Genomic DNA, 18651 nt, shown 5'->3' with positions numbered 1-18651 from the left:
TAGGCTCCATGCTGTCAGCACAGAGCCCGATGCATGGCTTGATCTCAAACTGTGAGATCATGACCTGAGCTGAAATCAAGAGTCAGCCACTTACCCAACTCAGCCACTCAGGATCCCCTGGACTATTTCTAACACAAGACTACAAGTCACCCAATTTCGCCAAAGGTAAATTGTTAATACATCTATCAAATGCTTCATTTAAAACAATGCAACTTTCAGGTCAACTCTAAAATAAACTAGCTGTGATATGTGTTCTTAGGTAAACTGTGCTATATTGTGGCATATAACTAGTAGGCTGAAAAAAATAATAACAAATATTTGCCTAAAACAATAATTATAAATAGTTTGCCCATTCTTTTGCTAACAATAACCAGACAAAACAACTATTTCATGAGGCCATTCTTGATTTGTGAAGGTAGAACCATGTTTTCAGCATATAAGAAAACCCTTATTTTTCTCTTCTCATAGTAGGACAGTGTGCCTTTTTAATAAGTAAAAGTAAAGATATTGATGGGTCTTTAAGGCAAAAGTTGAGGAATGAAGGCATATCCCACTTCATGCTTCTGAAAGTTATTGTGTGTTCTGTGAGGAGATTATTTCTATTCATCCTGACTCTTAAGTCATTAACATCCCAGTTTTATGCAGGCATATATTTCCTAGGGTTGTAGCTGGCTCATACAGCTTACCTCAACTAGTGGTATTGTTTAAATTCCTTTCCCAGAGAATTCACTGACACTAACCAAACTCCCCAAAGACTGATTTTTAAACAAGAAAATAAAATTTTATGTTCATAGTGGTGGACACCCCATACATTTAATTAGATTACCTAGCTGTTAGCACCAACTTCCTTGTATCAAGTTTCTTAGAAAAAATATAATAATCTGTAGGTTTTTTGGTAAATGTAGGTTCAGGGCAGAGAGAATTAGGATGTTGTTCATGAGTACTTTCACCAAGATTACAGCGGCCTAATGTGTTACTCTTCTTTTCACCAGGATCTATCTCATAGCTGCTGGGAGGTAGGTCTTTTCTCAACAGCACTAGAGACAAATGTACTATGATCTTCAACTTGTCTTTCCTAGATTGTGAGTGTGCCTAGACCTCATATTTGATCAGAACTTTTCTGTTGGCCCTAGTCATTACATTGTCTGTCTTTATTCCACTTGTCTTTTATTTAGTCAGTTGACACATGTTTAGTGAGAACCTACTTTGTGCTGAATAGGTTACAGAAATAATAACAGGAGTCTCACTAGTAGTGAGATGAGAATAAGAATAACGATAGTTTCCAGTTACGAATTGACTAAGTCATGGGAATAAAAGGTACAACATAGATAATACGGTCAATGGCATTGTAATAGTGTTGTGTGGGGACAGATGGTAGATACACTTGTGGTGACCGTATAATGTATAGAAACGTACATCTGAAACTAATGTAACCTTGTGTGTCAACTACACTAAAAATTTTTGAAAACGATACAATAGCTAACATTTATGGAGCATCTTACTGGCGAGGAACACTCTTCTACAAATCTCCTTACATGTCTTAACTCACTGAATCCCTACAAAAATAGGTAAAATGAGGAAATTGAGGCATGAAGACCAAGATGAATATGGCGTTCTTTCTGTCCTTTGGGAAGTTCACAGTCAAGTAGGAAGAGATTTTTACACATAGATGATCATCTCCATATTTGTTGAAACGTAGGGGGGTGTAAAAGATGTCACTTGGTGAGGGACAGGCAGCATAGAGCAAATGCTTCAAAGAAAAGGTAGTCTTAAAGGATGACTATGAATCTGTCAAACAGCTGAGGAGAAAGGCATTTCAGGCAAAGGAGCAAATATACAGAGACATAAGGACATGAAATGGTAAGTATGGTATCTATTGAGAATCATAAGTGCTTCAGAATGATTGGAGCAGGGCATATTATTGGGAAAGTATAGCAGATAAGTCCTAAAATTAGAAAACCTAAAGCAACATTTTGTGGAAACAGTTCATGGTAAGGAAAGAAAAGTGTGTGTTCTCTATGCTTAGGGCAGAGATAAGAGCAGGCGCCTTCTCATGAAGTACTCATGTCACAGGCTCCAGAGAAAAGACAAAGGGACAACTTCCTCCACAAACCACGAAGGAGGAGACTACATGAGACAGTGTGTGGGAAGATAGTAACTATGAGGATGGGGGTTGATGTAGTGTGGCTGAACCAAAAGAGCCATAAACATAAAGTCAGGGCCAATTAACTAATAGGATCAGAGGCCAGACCAGCCTGAGAAGGGTCTTCTTAATACTGTGTTTAAAATATTTTTTTAATTTTTTTAATGTTTATTTCTTTTTGAGAGAGAGAGAGAAAGAGAGAGAGAGAGCCCTGCAGGGGAGGGGCAGAGAGAGAGGGAGACAGAGAATCTGAAGCAGGCTCCAGGCTCTGAGCTGTCAGCACAGAGCCCGATGCGGGGCTTGAACCGACGAATCGTGAAATCATGACCTGAGGCCCAAGTCTGCTGGTTAACTGAATGAGCCACGCAGATGCCCCTTAAAAATTTTGTTTTAATGTTTATTTTTGAGAGAGAGAGACACAGAGCAAAAGCAGGGGAGGGGCAAAGAGAGAGGGAGACATAGAATCTGAAGCAGGCTCCAGGCTCTGAGCTGCCAGCACAGAGTCCGACAGGGGGCTCAAACCCACCAACAGCAAGATCATGACCTGAGCCCAGCTCAGATGCTTAACTGATTGAGCCACCCAGGCACCCCTTAATATCGTGTTTTAAAACCTGGGCCATCAACGGGGCATCTGGGTGGCTTAGTTGGTTGAATGTCTGACTTCAGCTCAGGTCATGATCTCAGGGTTCATGAGTTTGGGCCCCTTGTCGGGCTCTGTGCTGACAGCCCAGAGCCTGGAGCCTGCTTTGGATTCAGTGTCTCCCTCTCTCTGCTCCTCTCCCACTCACACTCTGTCTCTCTTTCAAAAAATAAGTAATAAACATAAAAAAAAATTAAAACCTGGGCCATCAAGACATCAAAATCCTTTCAGATGTGTATATCTTTTGACCTCACAAATCAAGAATTTTTACCTGAGGGGTGCCTGGGTGGCTCAGTTGGTTAAGTGTCTGACTCTTAGTTTTGACTCAGGTCATGATCTCATGGTTTGAGAGTTTGAGCCCCACATTGGGCTCCATGCTGACAGCATGGAGCCTGCTTGACATTCTCTCTCTCCCTCTCTATCTGACCCTCCCCCGCTCACCCTCTCTGTCTCTCAAAAATAAATAAATTTTAAAAAAAGAATTTTTACCTGAAATAAAAAATTAAGGTTGGATATATAGTTCTAGCTACAGATATTCATCACAACACTGCTTATATAACTAAAAATCACAAGCAACTTACATGTCTAATGATAAGGGATTGTTTAAATAAATTATAGAAAATTCATTCAGTGGAATATAAGGCCTCTAAAAGAAATGAAAGCATATTTTATTTATAGGAAAAGAAGCACACTATAAATTGTTGGGGTGAAAGGAGATAACAGTATATTCAGTATAATTGAATCTTATGTCTCTGTCCATAATCATTTCTATACAGAGAAAAATAATTCGAAGTATATGAACCAAGGTATTCACAGTGATTGTCTCTTGATAATAGGATTATGGTTGATTCTTAGCTTTCTTTTTTTGCTTGTCTAAGTTCACTAATAGTTTTTAATATTGAACATGGGTGATATATATAAGTCTGGCCTCTGGGTAACAACTAAAGTTCATTTGTTTGTCACCAAATACAGTGACTGTAAAGGGTGAGTGATTAGAATGTACTAGACTGAATAACCTGAAATGATAATTGTGAGCTATCTTGATAGAAAACATAGTGTGTGCCCTCAAATTACCTTAAAATGTGAAAGAATCTAGAACTAGGACTTTTTCTTTACTAGAAGAAAAGAAGTCTTTAATAACAGAATTCATGTATATAACCATTAATTTGATAACAAAGCAGAAATTAAAACCTCTGTGTTGTGATATAGCAAAGAAGGAAACTGAGACCCATCTGGGAACTAAGACGGCTTATTGGCCTCATTCTTCACAATTCTGGTTACATTAACCACCTGAAAAGGACTATTATCAATGGGAGGTAGAGAACAATCTTTCTTTGAAAGCATGCCTTAAAAATTCCCTTTAACCCAGCAATTGTATTCCCAGGAGCCTCTTTCTACAGATAAGCTCACATATGTGTTAAATGCCTGTCCAATGAAGTTTGTTGCATTGTTGTTTGTAAGAGAAAAACGTTTTAAAAAATCAGAATATCCATCTTAGAAAAATGGGTAGATGAATTATATTAAAACAGCACTGTGTTATTCCATGCCGCCACTACAGATAACATAATAACATGGTAAAAATCCTCCAGACGCACTGGTTAAGTTTTTTTAAAAGGCTAATTAGTATAATATTAGTGACCCATTTATGCTCTAGTGGAGAACCTTATATGTTATTCTATATTTTGCTATTGCTAGAATTTTTAAAATTTAGACTTAGTATGAACTTGTGTTTTTTTCATAAACAGTTAAACATAAAAACCAAATAAACAATTCTAGGAATGTAGGCAGTATCGTGCGATACCTAGAATTAGTAGTATATTTTAAATAGTTAATGATTACTGTGTTGTAGAATTCTCATAAATATTTATGGGATTATATTCATAATGAATAAATAAGGCCTTTCCAAACCTTAGTGTTTTTAACCAAATTAATTTGTAGGTTTATTGGAGGATAAAAGACTATTCAAGTCTTCTCAATTTTCTAAGACTCTATGAAACATAAAAATTCCCTTAAAGAAAATAAACCACCCATTTCACCACCACCATCAGTTAACTTTTCCCATTTACTAATTAATTATTTTAAAATGTTTGTAAATTATGTACATTATATATGATACTACAGAGCAGAAGACAGAAATGGTCCTATTCTCTGTGGAGTTTATGGTATTCTGGACATTTAAATAACATGGTGCAAAATTAGAGAGGAGGTAGCAGACATTAGTGAATAGATTTGCTGGTGTTTAAAGAGCCACAGACTAGTTCAAACAAAAGCAAAGTATATATAAATAAACAATATGCAAATCATATGCATATATGTATATGTACATCTATATCATAAATGCATATATATTTTATATATTTAATTATATATATGCCTATGTTCATTTAAAACTAAATATGGAAAGAAAGAAAGAAAGAAAGAAAGAAAGAAAGAAAGAAAGAAAGAAAGAAAAAAGAAAAGGAAAGAAAAGAAAAGAAAGCAAGGAAGAAAGAAAATGAAAGATCTATTCAAAAACACAGGACCACTGAGGGCAGTCCAACAACCACTACAAGGCCAACAAGTACTCAAAGAAAACAATTATAATTCCATTTGGATTGAATCTGGATGTTCTTGATTTTGAACCAAAGTTTTTATAATCAGTCACCAGTTGTCAAATTTTAGCAGCAACACTAAAAATGTCTTTCATCAACACTAAGAATGTGGGAAACTTGCTTCCTTTTCTTCATGCTGAATGCAGGGACTTACCAATACCCATTTGAAATGTATAAGAAACTTTTGTCTTTCTTTTTTTTTTTTTTTTTAAATTTTTTTTTTCAACGTTTTTTTATTTATTTTTGGGACAGACAGAGACAGAGCATGAACGGGGGAGGGGCAGAGAGAGAGGGAGACACAGAATCGGAAACAGGCTCCAGGCTCCGAGCCATCAGCCCAGAGCCTGACGCGGGGCTCGAACTCACGGACCGTGAGATCGTGACCTGGCTGAAGTCGGACGCTTAACCGACTGCGCCACCCAGGCGCCCCGAAACCTTTGTCTTTCAATGGTAATTAATTTCTTGGCAGAGGATTTGTTCTTCATTATGAATAAATACTATGGTTTCAATTGTAGGAATACCCAATTCAAAACAAATTGGTAAGCAGCTAATATATTATAGGTATGTTTGTTTGTTTGTTTGTTTTCCAGAAAACCCTGGATGCCACTATTATGTCTGGGTAATTCTAGCCTTTTTGGGATTAGCTCTGATTGTGTCACTGATCTTCAATATTTCCCACTATGTGGAAAAGCAGCGACAAGGTAAGACATTTTGAGAAATAGCCACACATCTACTCCCGCATGAATGGAGACTGAGTCACTGGAAAACCTACAGAAGAAGACAATTTTATGAAATGAGATGCAATAGGATATTTTTATCTGTAGAAAATCTATCTGATACTTTTTTCCACTCTAAAGTTTTCTTTTTACTTTAAAAATACAATCATATTAGAATATGAAAAGACTCCCAATCTTTGCTTTATCTCTGCCCTGAGTTACAGAGTAAGAAAGAATTGTCCTGGTAAAATGTAGTTTTTCTTCTCCAATTCAACAGTAGTTGAGAAATTGTAATTTATTCTGTAGCAGCCATAAAGATTCTCACTGATACGTGATGGGAAGAGTGAAGACTAACTTTTCAAGCTTCTACTCATGCCTACTCAAACCCCTCAGCATCAAGTCAGAGCCTCTAATGTGCAGTAGGACTGTATTGGGATCAGGAGAGAACTAGAAAAGCAACAGGCTGACCCACAGGCATTATCTAACACTCCCAGGGTCAGCTTTTCCTTTCGACAGCTGGTCAGCAGTTTTAACCATGTGGTTTTCATCCTCATGGGCATGACTGAAATAGTGTAGTGTGCAGCAATTGGCACAATCTTTGCACACTATTGGCATTCAACACAAGCGTGTTGGGTGGATGGATGGATGGATGGATGGATGGATGGTTATGCAAGTTCACCTATTTCTGGGAAAGGTCTTAATATGCTAGAGCCAAAATTCTATTGGGGGCAGGACATTTCTGTGGTAATAATGAATAGAAAACAAAATGTCAATGCTTTTTAACAGATGAAAATAAGATGAAGTTAATAAAATTACATTAGAAACATGTGACCCAGAAAAACTGCAGGGCGCTAATTTAGAACAACAGTCAGATTCTGGGGAGAGGCCTTGATCCTCTTATGAGTGTCTTCAGTGTTGCTAACACAAATAAAAAATATAAAGAAGAAGACATTATTGTCACTCCTCTCAAAAAAGATAAGAAGCACTAGAAAGTGAAGTGGCATAGTTGAGGTCACACATCTACTCAATAGCAAAGCCAAGGATAAGGGCCCAGTCTGTCTAATTCTCTGTCCAAATTGGTTTCCATGAGCACATTCTGTTTTTACACTGTTGATCAAATGTCCTTGGCCAGAAAGCCAACACTCTTTTAGGATCTCTATTTATCATTTCTATGCCTGAAACTCCAGGCAGGCAATGCTTTTTCATTAGCAATGATTTCAGCAATTAATTTTTTTATCAAATATTTTTTCAAATACCTTTTATAAGTCAGATACATCAATGACCCACCATCCAACATCTTCGAAAAAAGTTTTCTTCATAAAAAAATGAGCTAACATTAGAATTCTTCTTTTTATAATAGCTTAACATGACTATACTTTAATTTCTTCACTAAAATGTTTTACGAATGCAGATAATATTGTCATTTGAGTTGGAAAAAGGTGAACGTAGAGCCACAGAGGTGAAATGTTTGCAGGTGGAAGCCAGGGCAAGAATAACCATCATGAACTGGTATTTCACTCTTCCACTGATTCCAGTGACAATCATCCAGAGATCTGTGTGGGACCAGGGAACAAGTGGGCTTTTTAGTTCTCAGTTTTGATGGTTTGTCCACTGGAATTTATTTATCCATGTTCATACCATTTGCCATCATATGAACTCCTTTTGAGAGTTGTTTTCTTATAATGGTTAGTTGACCACTGCTAAAAGACTGTAGACTAATTTTTTAGAAAGAAAAGAAAAGAAAAGAAAAGAAAAGAAAAGAAAAGAAAAGACTTTTTCCTTAAAAAAAAACAGACTTATTTTAATTTTTTTTTTCTTTTCAATTGTACAAACCCTTACTGCGTCAGGCATGCCATAAATTACTTTGTCTAAAAGCAGTATGGTAGGAAATAACAGTTTTTTAAAAGCAGGAAATAGTAAATTACACTTATTGTTGTATTTTTAAAATCAATTTCAGTTCTCTCAATTTGTTTTTAGCATCATGGCTTTTGAAGTCAATCTGTCATGAATTAGAACCCTGCTTTCAATATTTACCTGGGAGATCTCTTATACAAGAAGCATAACTTCTCATAGTCTCAGTTCCCTTGTCTACAAAATGTGGAGAATATCATCTATACCATAGGGCTCTTGCCAAAATTATACAGATGCCTCGGCACAGTGCTGGGGGCTGAGGAGGTCATTCCTGCATGGCGTATAGCCCACATCACCACTATTGGTTGCCCTGGTGCTTCCTTCCCTCCTTCCACAAATATTTGTTAAAGGCTTGCTATGACTATGTATTATCCCATTTAACTTTAGTGTCGGTTATTTCAGGGAATGTTAGTTCCTCTGGCTTCTCACCGCTCCCACCAACTCTGTATTCTCTAGGTCCTCTCCAGCTCCTGTGTCACTTCCTGCCCCACCTCTATATTATCTAACACGTCTATGCAATAACCTCTATTGCTGTGTTCTTTTAAGTCACATAGAGGCTCATTTTAGAGAGTTTTCCACAGGCTCTCATGGAATCAGTTCTAACCATTAGCCTACTGCAAATTACTTTATTTGAGCAAAACCTGCCCTTTGTAGGTAAGCACACAACCCTGGGTCATGCATTTTATTAGCGTACAAACCTCAAATTAGCTTTGCACAGTGCTCACTGATGCCAAAATGCCTTTTATTCTCATCCCACCTCCCTTTTTCTGTTTGCAGCCCTCTCCCGAACATCTCCACTTCTCCTGACGGTTTCCCCCAAGCATCAGTAGTAACTGCCACCCTTGCTAGTCCACATGAGCAAATAGCGCTTTCTCACACAGGGGTTCCAGAGGGCTCTGGGATTAGTTCTGCCAACTGACTTCCTCCCAGTCCTGCTAAAGACTCCTCCGGCTTTGTTTCTCCTAGCCAGACAGAGCAGAGGAGATTCAATTATGTTTGCCAGCTTTTCTGCCACGTGGTCTGGGAATACAGTGCCTCTGTATCCGTGTCCCCATGGAACTTTTTATTTTTGCATCTTTGTGCTATTCTTTGTGGCTAAGAAACTTGCAAGATATGACTCCACCTAAGGCGAAGAGTCAGTGAATGAGTTTTGCTGGTGTATTAAATAGCTTACAAAAGAAAATCTCCACCCCAGCAACAATACAGTATCTACACATTCAATCAGGTAGACATGATAAGCCTCTCCTTGATGTTTTCTGTAGCAGTGCTAGGTAGAGGCTTTGTAATGGAGTTATCCCTTCCTCCCAAAATAAACCCTACATTTTATGTGATTCTTTGTCTGTTCTTTGGGAGGATTATATTTATTTCTTTTTCTGCTAGGAATGTATTAGCTTTGTCTTCCTTTAAAACCAAAAAATATCCTTTATCCAACCTTTCTTCTCTGTTTTGAGAAGAAGGATAAATAAGTTCATAGTTTGCTCATACATCAAAGTCCTATCAGTATATTTCCTATATGCTTGAAAATTATGGCACATTTTTCACATTTTCACATGAAGAATGTATCAAAAAATGCTATTATGGAGTTTAAGTCATGTGCTGTTTTTTCTTGTTATGTATTGCATATGGAAGAGTAAACACTATAAAGGGGAAAACATAAAAGCAAATGTTTGCTTACATCCTCTCAACCATGAACCTGACCGCAAGTTGTCTATATCTGAATCATAGAACGGATTATGAAAACTCACCCAGTTCTTCTCACACAGAATCTTGCAAATGCAACTGCTTCATAGCAACATAAAAACTGTTTTTTATTTGACTAAATATCACTGAGATAATTGGGTAGCTTTTAAATCATGTCATTTATTTTTATTAAAAACATTTTTTTAAGTTTATTTTGACAGAGAGAGAGAGAGGCAGAGGGGACAGAAAGAGAGGGAGGGGAGAGAGAAAAAGAGAGAGAGAGAGAGAGAGAGAGAGAGAGAGAGAGAGAATCCCAAGCAGGCTCCACACTGTCAGCACAGAGCCAGATGTGGGGCTCAGACTCATGAACTGTGAGATCATGACCTGAGCCAAAATCAAGAGTTGGTCACTTAACTGACTGAGCCACCCAGGCACCCCTATTTTTAACTAAACTTATAAGCCTTCATTCATGACAGAGCAAACTCTATTCAGGAGCCTGAGCTTGCTGACCTTTCTCCTTAGCTCCAACCTCTAAACTTTTGATTACCACTCCCCTATTTATTTATTTTTTAATGTTTATTCATTTTTGAGAGAGAGAGAGTGTGTGTGAGGAGGGGAGGGGCAGAGAGAGAGGGAGACACAGGATCTGAAGCAGGCCCCAGGCTCTGAGCTGTCAGCACAGACCCCGACTTGGGGCTTGAACTCACACAATGTGAGATCATGACCTGAGCCGAAGTCGGATGCTCAACCGACTGAGCCACCCAGGCGCCCCTACCACTCCCCTATTTAAAGAAATCATATACTACCATACTTCTTATATTAAGGATGTAAAACTAAAACCACACAAGTACAGATCTCCAGCTCCGGATTACACATTTAAATTCTAAGAGGAGTGGAGAAGGTGGTGTCCTTGACCTTTTTAAGGACCATTTCTGGGTGCTTCTTCAATATGATTGGTCTTGATGTATCATGTCCTTTACCCACTACTTACTTTTTTCCCCACATTGTTTTAATTTCCTTTCCTTCCATGTAAGGATCACATCGTTATATTGTATCCTTCATATAGTGGCTTCTGTTTTCTTTTTCCCACAAATCTTTTTGGTCCAAACCTAGTTTTCCTTTTCTCTACTGATAATCCATCCAACATTTTCTTTCCATAGAGCTATCCTTTCACACATCACGCCAGTATAGTTTCCAGGTACCAACATTCATACTCCAAGCACCTCCAACTGGAAAATCCACATTATCTTTTAAAAATATTAGTCTGGGAGCTCCTGGGTGGCTCATTCAGTTAAGCATCTGACTTCAGCTGGGTCATGACCTTAGGAGTTGTGAGTTTGAGCCCTACATTGGGCTCTCTGCTGTCAGCTTGGATCTTCTGTCTCCCTCTCTCTGTCCCTCCTCTCCTCTCTCTCTCTCTCTCTCTCTCTCAAAAATAAAAATAAAAAAATAAAAATAAAAAACATTTAAAACTATTAGTCTGTGTGGGGTAACTTTTGACCCCATGCCTATGTTTTCTTATTCTATTTAAGTAATGTCACTCTTTATTTTTGCCTTCAAATTCTTTGTTTATTTTTAATTTTTTCTTTCAATTTAACACTTACTTGATGACAATCCTCTTGCCAGAAGTGAGATTCGGCAAGCTTTACTTGCAATTAAAATTGCATTTTAATTATACCAAGTTGTTTTCAGCTAATCCATTTAATGAAGAGATTGAATTCAAATCAGCACAGTCAAGTTGTGGCTTATTATATGATTGGATTTAGAATGTATAATATTGAAAATCAACTGTCATTTTCTAAAATGTTTTTAACAAAAATTATTTCATTTATCTTCTACATCTACTCACATGCTGTTGGCATTATTATCTCTACTTTATGGATAAAGAGAATCACAGGTATTGTTGTTTTTTTTTTAATGAAGAGTGGTTTGGTTTTTTTTTTTGTTTTTTTTTTAATTTATTTATTTTGAGAGAGAGAATGATAGAGCATGAGTGGGGTAGGGGCAGACAGAGAGGGAGAGAGAATTCCAAACAGGATCTGTGATGACACAACACAAAGCCCGACATGGAGCTTGAACTCATGAACTGTGAGATGATGACCTGAGATGAGATCAAGAGTCGGATGTTCAACCGACTGAGCCACGCAGGTGCCCCGAGAATCAGAGTTTTAAAAGTGATTTGCATGTTGGCACATGGCAAATGCACTGAAGAACTGCTACCCATATCCACTCTTCTGATTTCTCACCTTGAATTTTTCTATGTTACATCAGGCTACCATTTGACTAAATTCTTGTATATGCATTTTAATTCCAGGCAAATATGAACAATAATTAACGACCTGGGTATAAACATTTCTGTCATTTAAAAAGAACTCAACACATATTTTGTATTTTCCAGTTTTCAATATTCTCGTCTATACTAGCTAATTTTTCTTATGTTTATTGATATTATTTATGTTTCTGAAGCTTTCCGATCTTGTGTTTCCATTAACTTGTGGCTCTGTGCAACAGTAGACTTCTCTAGCCTTCCTCAACATCCATCTGTGTTCATGTTCACAAGACTAATCTGAAGGTAGTCGAAATGACTGTATCTTTTATATGCAGGTCATGTTAGGGCATTGCCTGTGGGCTAGAAAAGGAGGCTTTCAGATATATCCTAAGTGGATCACACTAATCATTTTTGGCCCCATAGATGCTACATATACATGCTCTGCAAAACTTCCTACATTTGGTCCTTCACAGAATTCTTCCAAACACACTGACATGTGACAGGTCCATTTCATCTCCCAATGTGATGATTTTAATAATTTGTCCCAATAATGTTTCTCTAACAGTTAATGACCTCTCTGAAGAATAACTTAGCTTTGTCACACATAAATCTAACTAAAAATAATCTACCTAGTTGTTTGGTGACTTAGTCATTTGAAAATATTTTTGCCAGTTCCCTACCAATACGGTGTTTTTTGTGTGTGTTAAAACTGAAAGATCACCCTTTGGTCACTATTTTCTCTGTGATATTGCCAGACACTCAGATAATGATGGGCTTCCTTTTTATAGAAATAGCTTTCACAAGATTTTTCTATTTAATGCCAGGTTGAATAACATACAGTCAAAATATATCACATATCACAGTATTTGCTATATCCATTCAATTAAACATCTAAGAAAATTTACTGATGAACAGATAATACAGACTTCTTCATAATATTAATCTTAATTATTAACACTGTGTCCTAATTTTCCCTTAATTTCTCTCAATAATTCTTTATGAGTCTATTGCTTTTCACCAAAAAAATTCTTAAAACTATTTTTTTTCCAGTTTAAACATACATATTTAATTTGAAGTAAGAATGCTTCCTTTTATTTGCATTTGAGCCACCATCTTCAAGGTTTAACAGTGGGTTCCTTTTGGAAACTTGACACATAATTTTTTCATGGTTTTTATAAGCCGACATTAGATCTCTGGTCAGTATTGTCACTGCAGACCAGTATACCGTTTTTCTTAAAAACCCACTCTACTGTTTTGGTTACTTTTAGACTGTGTTCCCAACTTTTTACAGTTCTCTTCTCCTTAGAATCTTCATCTGCCCTTACTTGCATTTGCCCATGTGGATGAGATAGAATCACATCCAGAGCAACTTCCTGAACATAATTTTTATGTTCCTGTTCATGTGACAAGAAGTGTTAACAGACACTTCAGAAATAAATACATAAGTCTTCTAGGATTTGTTTTGTTTCATATTTTTTTGTTTGTTTTTGGTAGGGAAGAAAAGCTTATTCAAATCACCAAGGGCAAAGAGGGAAATATGACAGAAGGAGGCAGAGCTGTTTCATGGAATGTGAAGACAGAAGGGACAGTGTGCCCCACCTACCTTGGATTGCCCACCGGAAAAGCAGGGGTGGAGGTCCCCATGTTCATCACTTGGTGTTCCCCTGCATAAAATGGCCACACATGAAGGCTCTATATCACTTCCAGACTGTGTTGTGTTTCCACCTCAAATTTCCAAGAGAGAAGAATGGCCCAAATGAGATAAGATCATTATATCTGGTAGTGGTGGCCAACTGTCTTGATTTAAGATATTAACTGATACTGAGGACAATGAGGCTAAGCTCCCCTCACAATATTCTCAAGAAGATTTAACAAATGTACGTCAACTTCTTTAATTTGTCTATTTTTAATATCTTTCAGGTAAAATGTACAGATGCACTGAAGACTACATTCCCAGGTATGTAGAAAATAAGTTCCATATTATGATTCCCAACTAATAAGGGGAAGTAATAAATGTTATATTGCTTTTAGGTTTGGCTTGGGGTTGTCACATTTGGATAAAAATAAAATGAAAAGTGAGTTTTAATTATTTTTACTCCTATCTGAAGATGAAGAACTATACTGTTATTATTTTCCCTAGTTACTCATCCTGAGTCAATAACAGAGCTGGTTAAGGGACGAAGTGAGACTCTAACCTGGTATCTACAGAATTCTTGTCAATTTCAAAAGGCTATATCCTAGATTATGATTCAAATCAGATTGTAAGAATTCAGTCTGATTATATATAGAATTGTGTGGCCCTTAAGAAACCAGGGTGGAAAAGGAATCTAGCAATACCTAATAAAATTTAAGGTATACAGGGGTGCCTGGGTGGTTCAGTTTAAGCATCCCACTTTGGCTCAGGTCATGATCTCATGGTCCATGAGTTTGAGCCCTGCATCAGACTCTGGGCTGACCGCTCAGATTCTTTGCCTCCCTCTCTCTGCCCCTCACCCGCTCACACTCTGTCTCTTTCTCTCAAAAATGAATAAATGTTTTAAGAAATTAAAAAAAGATACACATACATACACAAATACATGAAGATGCTTCGTGGTGTGCTCCTTTTAAAAGTAATGTCAATCAATAGGGAACTGTGATAAATCAACCCTAAAATTATATATGGTTATAGATATAACTTATTCTCTTTAACACCTGTTGAATTAGTTGCAGGGAAATTTGTATGATTTTTCCTTATAAAAAAGAAGTTTATGGTATAAACAATAGTAAAGAATTTTCATTTTCTTGCACAGTATATTCTGGCCCAACTGTGTTATTAGATTGGAAAGTTCTCCTTTAGGTTAAAAAAAAAACATCTAAATATAGAGAATTTCCTAGAGGACTCTTCAAGACCTTTCTGAAATAGTAGACTGAAAGGCAGAAAGGTCTTTCACAAACACAGAGCTTTCTCACTGGGTAGGATAAGATTATAAGCTTTTTGTTAGCCTTTAAAAAGACCTTTTTAAAATTTTTCTCCATGTGGAAATATCTCTGGCAGATTCAGGATCTAAGCTGCAGGCAGATTCACACAAAGAAGAAAATCTTTATTTTTACAGTTTAACATTGGTTCTATAACATGAGATAATTTTCAATTCATTATCTCATATCAAGATTGATTTGCTGAATTGGTTACAACAAACAACATGACAAAGAAAATCCTATATAACCATGTAGAAGTTAATCTCTTAGAAGATTTATATGATAATTATCATTTGAGAGGTAATTAAGATGCAATGTGATAGAACATCTAGCGATTTGATCATTCTGCTAAAGACTGGGTAGGTACTCTTGGATCAGGACGCTAAGAGTCAGAAGGGAAAATTGGTAAAATACCCATCTCAAAGTAAGTAGGCCCTTACCTATAGGGCAAATGTGAAAAAGAGGCTGGTTCTTTTATAACACTTATTCATACATTGAACAAATATTGGTTCAACAAATAGGAATTGTGGTAGACAAGAGATGCAAAGATGCAAAGATGTAGATCCTTCCCTCATGGATTTAATCTGTTATCTATTGTAACAAGTCTCAATTTAAGCATAATTTGAAAATGTGATGCAGATTTTATCTATGAAAAGTGGGTGGCATGTTAATTCACAAGTTTATGTCTGTACTTCACAGCTTGTCTATTTCTGATTATGTAGTCTGGGAGCCAAAATCACCACTGTAGGAAGGGCATGGAGGCTCCAGGAAAAACAAAACATGTGAAATTACCTCTAGCCATTAAAACTTCAGCATGAAAACAGCAAGTGGAAATAAAAGCTATCTTTCTTAGGTAGAAGTGAAATTAGTGACGCCTCTTCAGTTCTTAGACGGTTTGAGGCTAGGGCTCCCCCACTGCACCCTCTTTCCACCCCTACCCAACAGTGGTTTGGGTGGGAAGCCATGCTAGAAGGGAAAGAACTTTGGTTCTCTGATCTTGTCTTCCTGCTTCCCCAAATCCCTGCCCTTCCTGCACTAGTAGGTCAAAAATGTGACCACTTTAAAGACAATGTAGCATCTATATTTAACAGAAAGTCATATACACACATCCTGGCATTTACCTCTGGTCCACTTTATTTTTCCTTTAAAATAGAATTCTACACAATTCTGGTCTTTTGATCTGTGTTAGAAGTATTATACAGTGGGTATATCATGGATTTGAGATCTAGACAATTCTGGATTTGAATCAAACTCTTGTAATTACTAGGCTTGTAGTCTTAGGAAAATGAGCATTGGTGAACTTCAGCTGTATCATCTGAAAAATACAGATTATAATATAATGCTTTCCATACAAAGCAGAGTTGATTTAAAAACAAAGGTACTGCTTTATCAGATGAAAATTAAGGTCTAAGAAAATTCCTGCCCGTTTACGGTATATTTACCCTCTAATTTCAGAAATCAGTTCAGGTTTATGACTACTTTAAACACATCATGACTCCTTAGTTTCAGAGTCTGTTGCAAAAAACTTAGGACAGATTCTCAGCAGCTTTTTGCACGGTCTGCTTCTGGGCGACACTGAAACATGATTTTATGACAAAACAGGTCTCATCTCAGCCATTCTTCCATCTTAAGATGACTTCTTGGATTTCTGGGGCTCTGCAGGCTCCATTCACTTCCCCTCTTTACTAAATACACTAACCTAGGGCCCGGGACCAGACTTCTGGTTTTAGCTGTCCTCATCCATTCTCAAGAGGGAGGATCCTTGTGACAAGAGAACTTCTGAGTAGCCTTCCCAGACATCAAAGTGGATAGGGAGTTGAGGCCCTCACCGTGATCACTGCCACACTTGTAACCAAAATAGCTCCACATTTTCCAGCCTTCTGTTTATTAGTTTTAATGTACAAATAACTGTAAGCCATGCTCTAACCCTTCTTAAGAATTTCTTCCTAAGAATTCTTGAGGGGCGCCTGGGTGGCTCAGTCCATTAAGCACCCAACTCTTGGTTTCAGCTCAGTTCCTGATCTCACAATTTCGTGAGTTTGAGCCCCACATTGGGCTCTGCACTGGCAGCAGGAAGCCTGCTTGGGATTCTCTCTCTCCCTCTCTCTTTGCCCCTCCCCTACTCATGCGGTCTCTATCTCTCTTTCCAAAGAAATAAATAAACTTAATAAAAAAAAAATCCTTGAGAAGTACAGATAGGTTTCAAAAGTCTTATTCTTTATTAATTTTTTAAATATTTTTATTTACTTTTGAGAGAGAGAGAGAGAGACAGAGTGTGACCAGGGGAGGGGCAGAGAGAGAGAGGGAGACACAGAATCTGATGCAGGCTCCAGGCTCTGAACTGTCAGCACAGAGCCCGACGTGGGGCTCTAACTCACAAGCCGTGAGATCATGACCTGAGCTGAAGTCGGACGCTCAACCAACTGAGCCACCCAGCGCCCCCCCCCCAAAATCAAATCTTATTCTTGATTGTCCTTTTGTCACACTTAACTCTGTGTCACTGCTCTAGGTGTCTTTCCCCATATCTTTAGAATTCTTCATGCTGGCAGATCTTTCTATTGTCCGTTCCCCAAAAACGTGGTGAAAGATCCTTCTTTTCAAGTGCTCAAAGCACTGGCAATACAAGTGCCGTATCTTTAATAGGCTACAAAGAATGGATATTTTAGAAGAAAATTGGAACACTGAGCAAGAGAATAAAAATTTAGTATTAGATATCACTGCTCTGAGAATCCATTGACCATCCCCTTCACAGGGAATACCACTGGATTCACTTCTTAGTCTCTAACTGTACAAAGCCACTGCTAAGGTTTATACTCTTCCCCAGGACCAGGGGTCTATGCTTGGTCCTCTCACCCCAAGTTCAAGACAGCTACAGCCATGGCACAGTCCCTGGCAAAGAAAGTAAAAATTCAGTAAGCATGTACTCAGGACCCATCCCTTCAGCAACTTTCCCTTTTTCCTCCTGTATCATTGCTTCTTCTTTTTGTATTATTCCCTTCAATGTATAAAGAGTATTGTCTCATTCAAAAAAAAAAAAAAGGAAAGAAAAGAAAACAAGAAAAGCTTCCTTGATACTAGATACTAGATACTTAATACTAGATTGCTACATCCTCATTGCTCTGCACCTTTTACGGCAAAACATGAAAGTTCCATCTATGTTCTGTCTGCATTTTCTGGCTTCTCCTCCTCTTCTCTTCTTTCCTGAACCTACTCTATTCAATTTTCTGCCCTCAGTAATCTACCAACTCAGCTCTTGTCAAGGTCACCAGTGAAATCCACATGGCCAAATGTTAGTGTCATTGTATGCAGTCCATCTGTAGCATTTGATACATCGATGCTCTCTACTTCTTGAGACACTTACTTCTCTAGGCTCTGGGTGCCCCCCCCCCACCTCCATCTTTGATTTTCCTTCTTACCAGCGGCTCCTTCTCCTCTGCTGATTCCTGAACCTTTGACATCAGAGTGTTCAGGGATAATCTCATGAAACTCTTCTCTATCTATACTCATTCCATAAAGTAGTTTTATCTCCTCTTATGGCTTTAAAAAACGTTACACACTAATGGAGCCTAACATATATATCTGACAATTTGAAGAAATGCCTACTAAGCAAATCAAGGTAACACTTAGCAAAATTCCTGATAGACCCCTAAGCTTGCTCTTTTTGCAACCTCACAACTTTCTGGCCCCTTAAAATAGCTTCATTTAGTTTTATAGAAATATCTTCCATTTTTATTTGGATGTTGGAA

General features: G+C 37.6%; 1 protein-coding gene across 2 annotated transcripts in view; it reads left to right on the top strand.

Moving 5' to 3' along the window:
• Positions 1–18651, top strand: part of LOC115523398 (T-cell receptor-associated transmembrane adapter 1) — a 38597-nt gene that overhangs the window by 7205 nt on the left and 12741 nt on the right. Inside the window, exons 2-3 of one of the 2 annotated variants that reach the window (XM_030329409.1) lie at positions 5965–6075; positions 13871–13907. In XM_030329409.1, coding sequence (XP_030185269.1) covers positions 5965–6075; positions 13871–13907 — 148 coding nt within the window. The remainder of the gene's footprint in view (positions 1–5964; positions 6076–13870; positions 13908–18651) is intronic. The other variant, XM_030329410.1, reaches the window with a different exon arrangement.

Source organism: Lynx canadensis, chromosome C2 (genome assembly GCF_007474595.2).
Source record: "Lynx canadensis isolate LIC74 chromosome C2, mLynCan4.pri.v2, whole genome shotgun sequence".
NCBI lineage: Eukaryota > Metazoa > Chordata > Mammalia > Carnivora > Felidae > Lynx > Lynx canadensis.
Note: the sequence above shows the minus strand (reverse complement) of the source record. Positions and strands in the feature narration are given on the sequence as shown.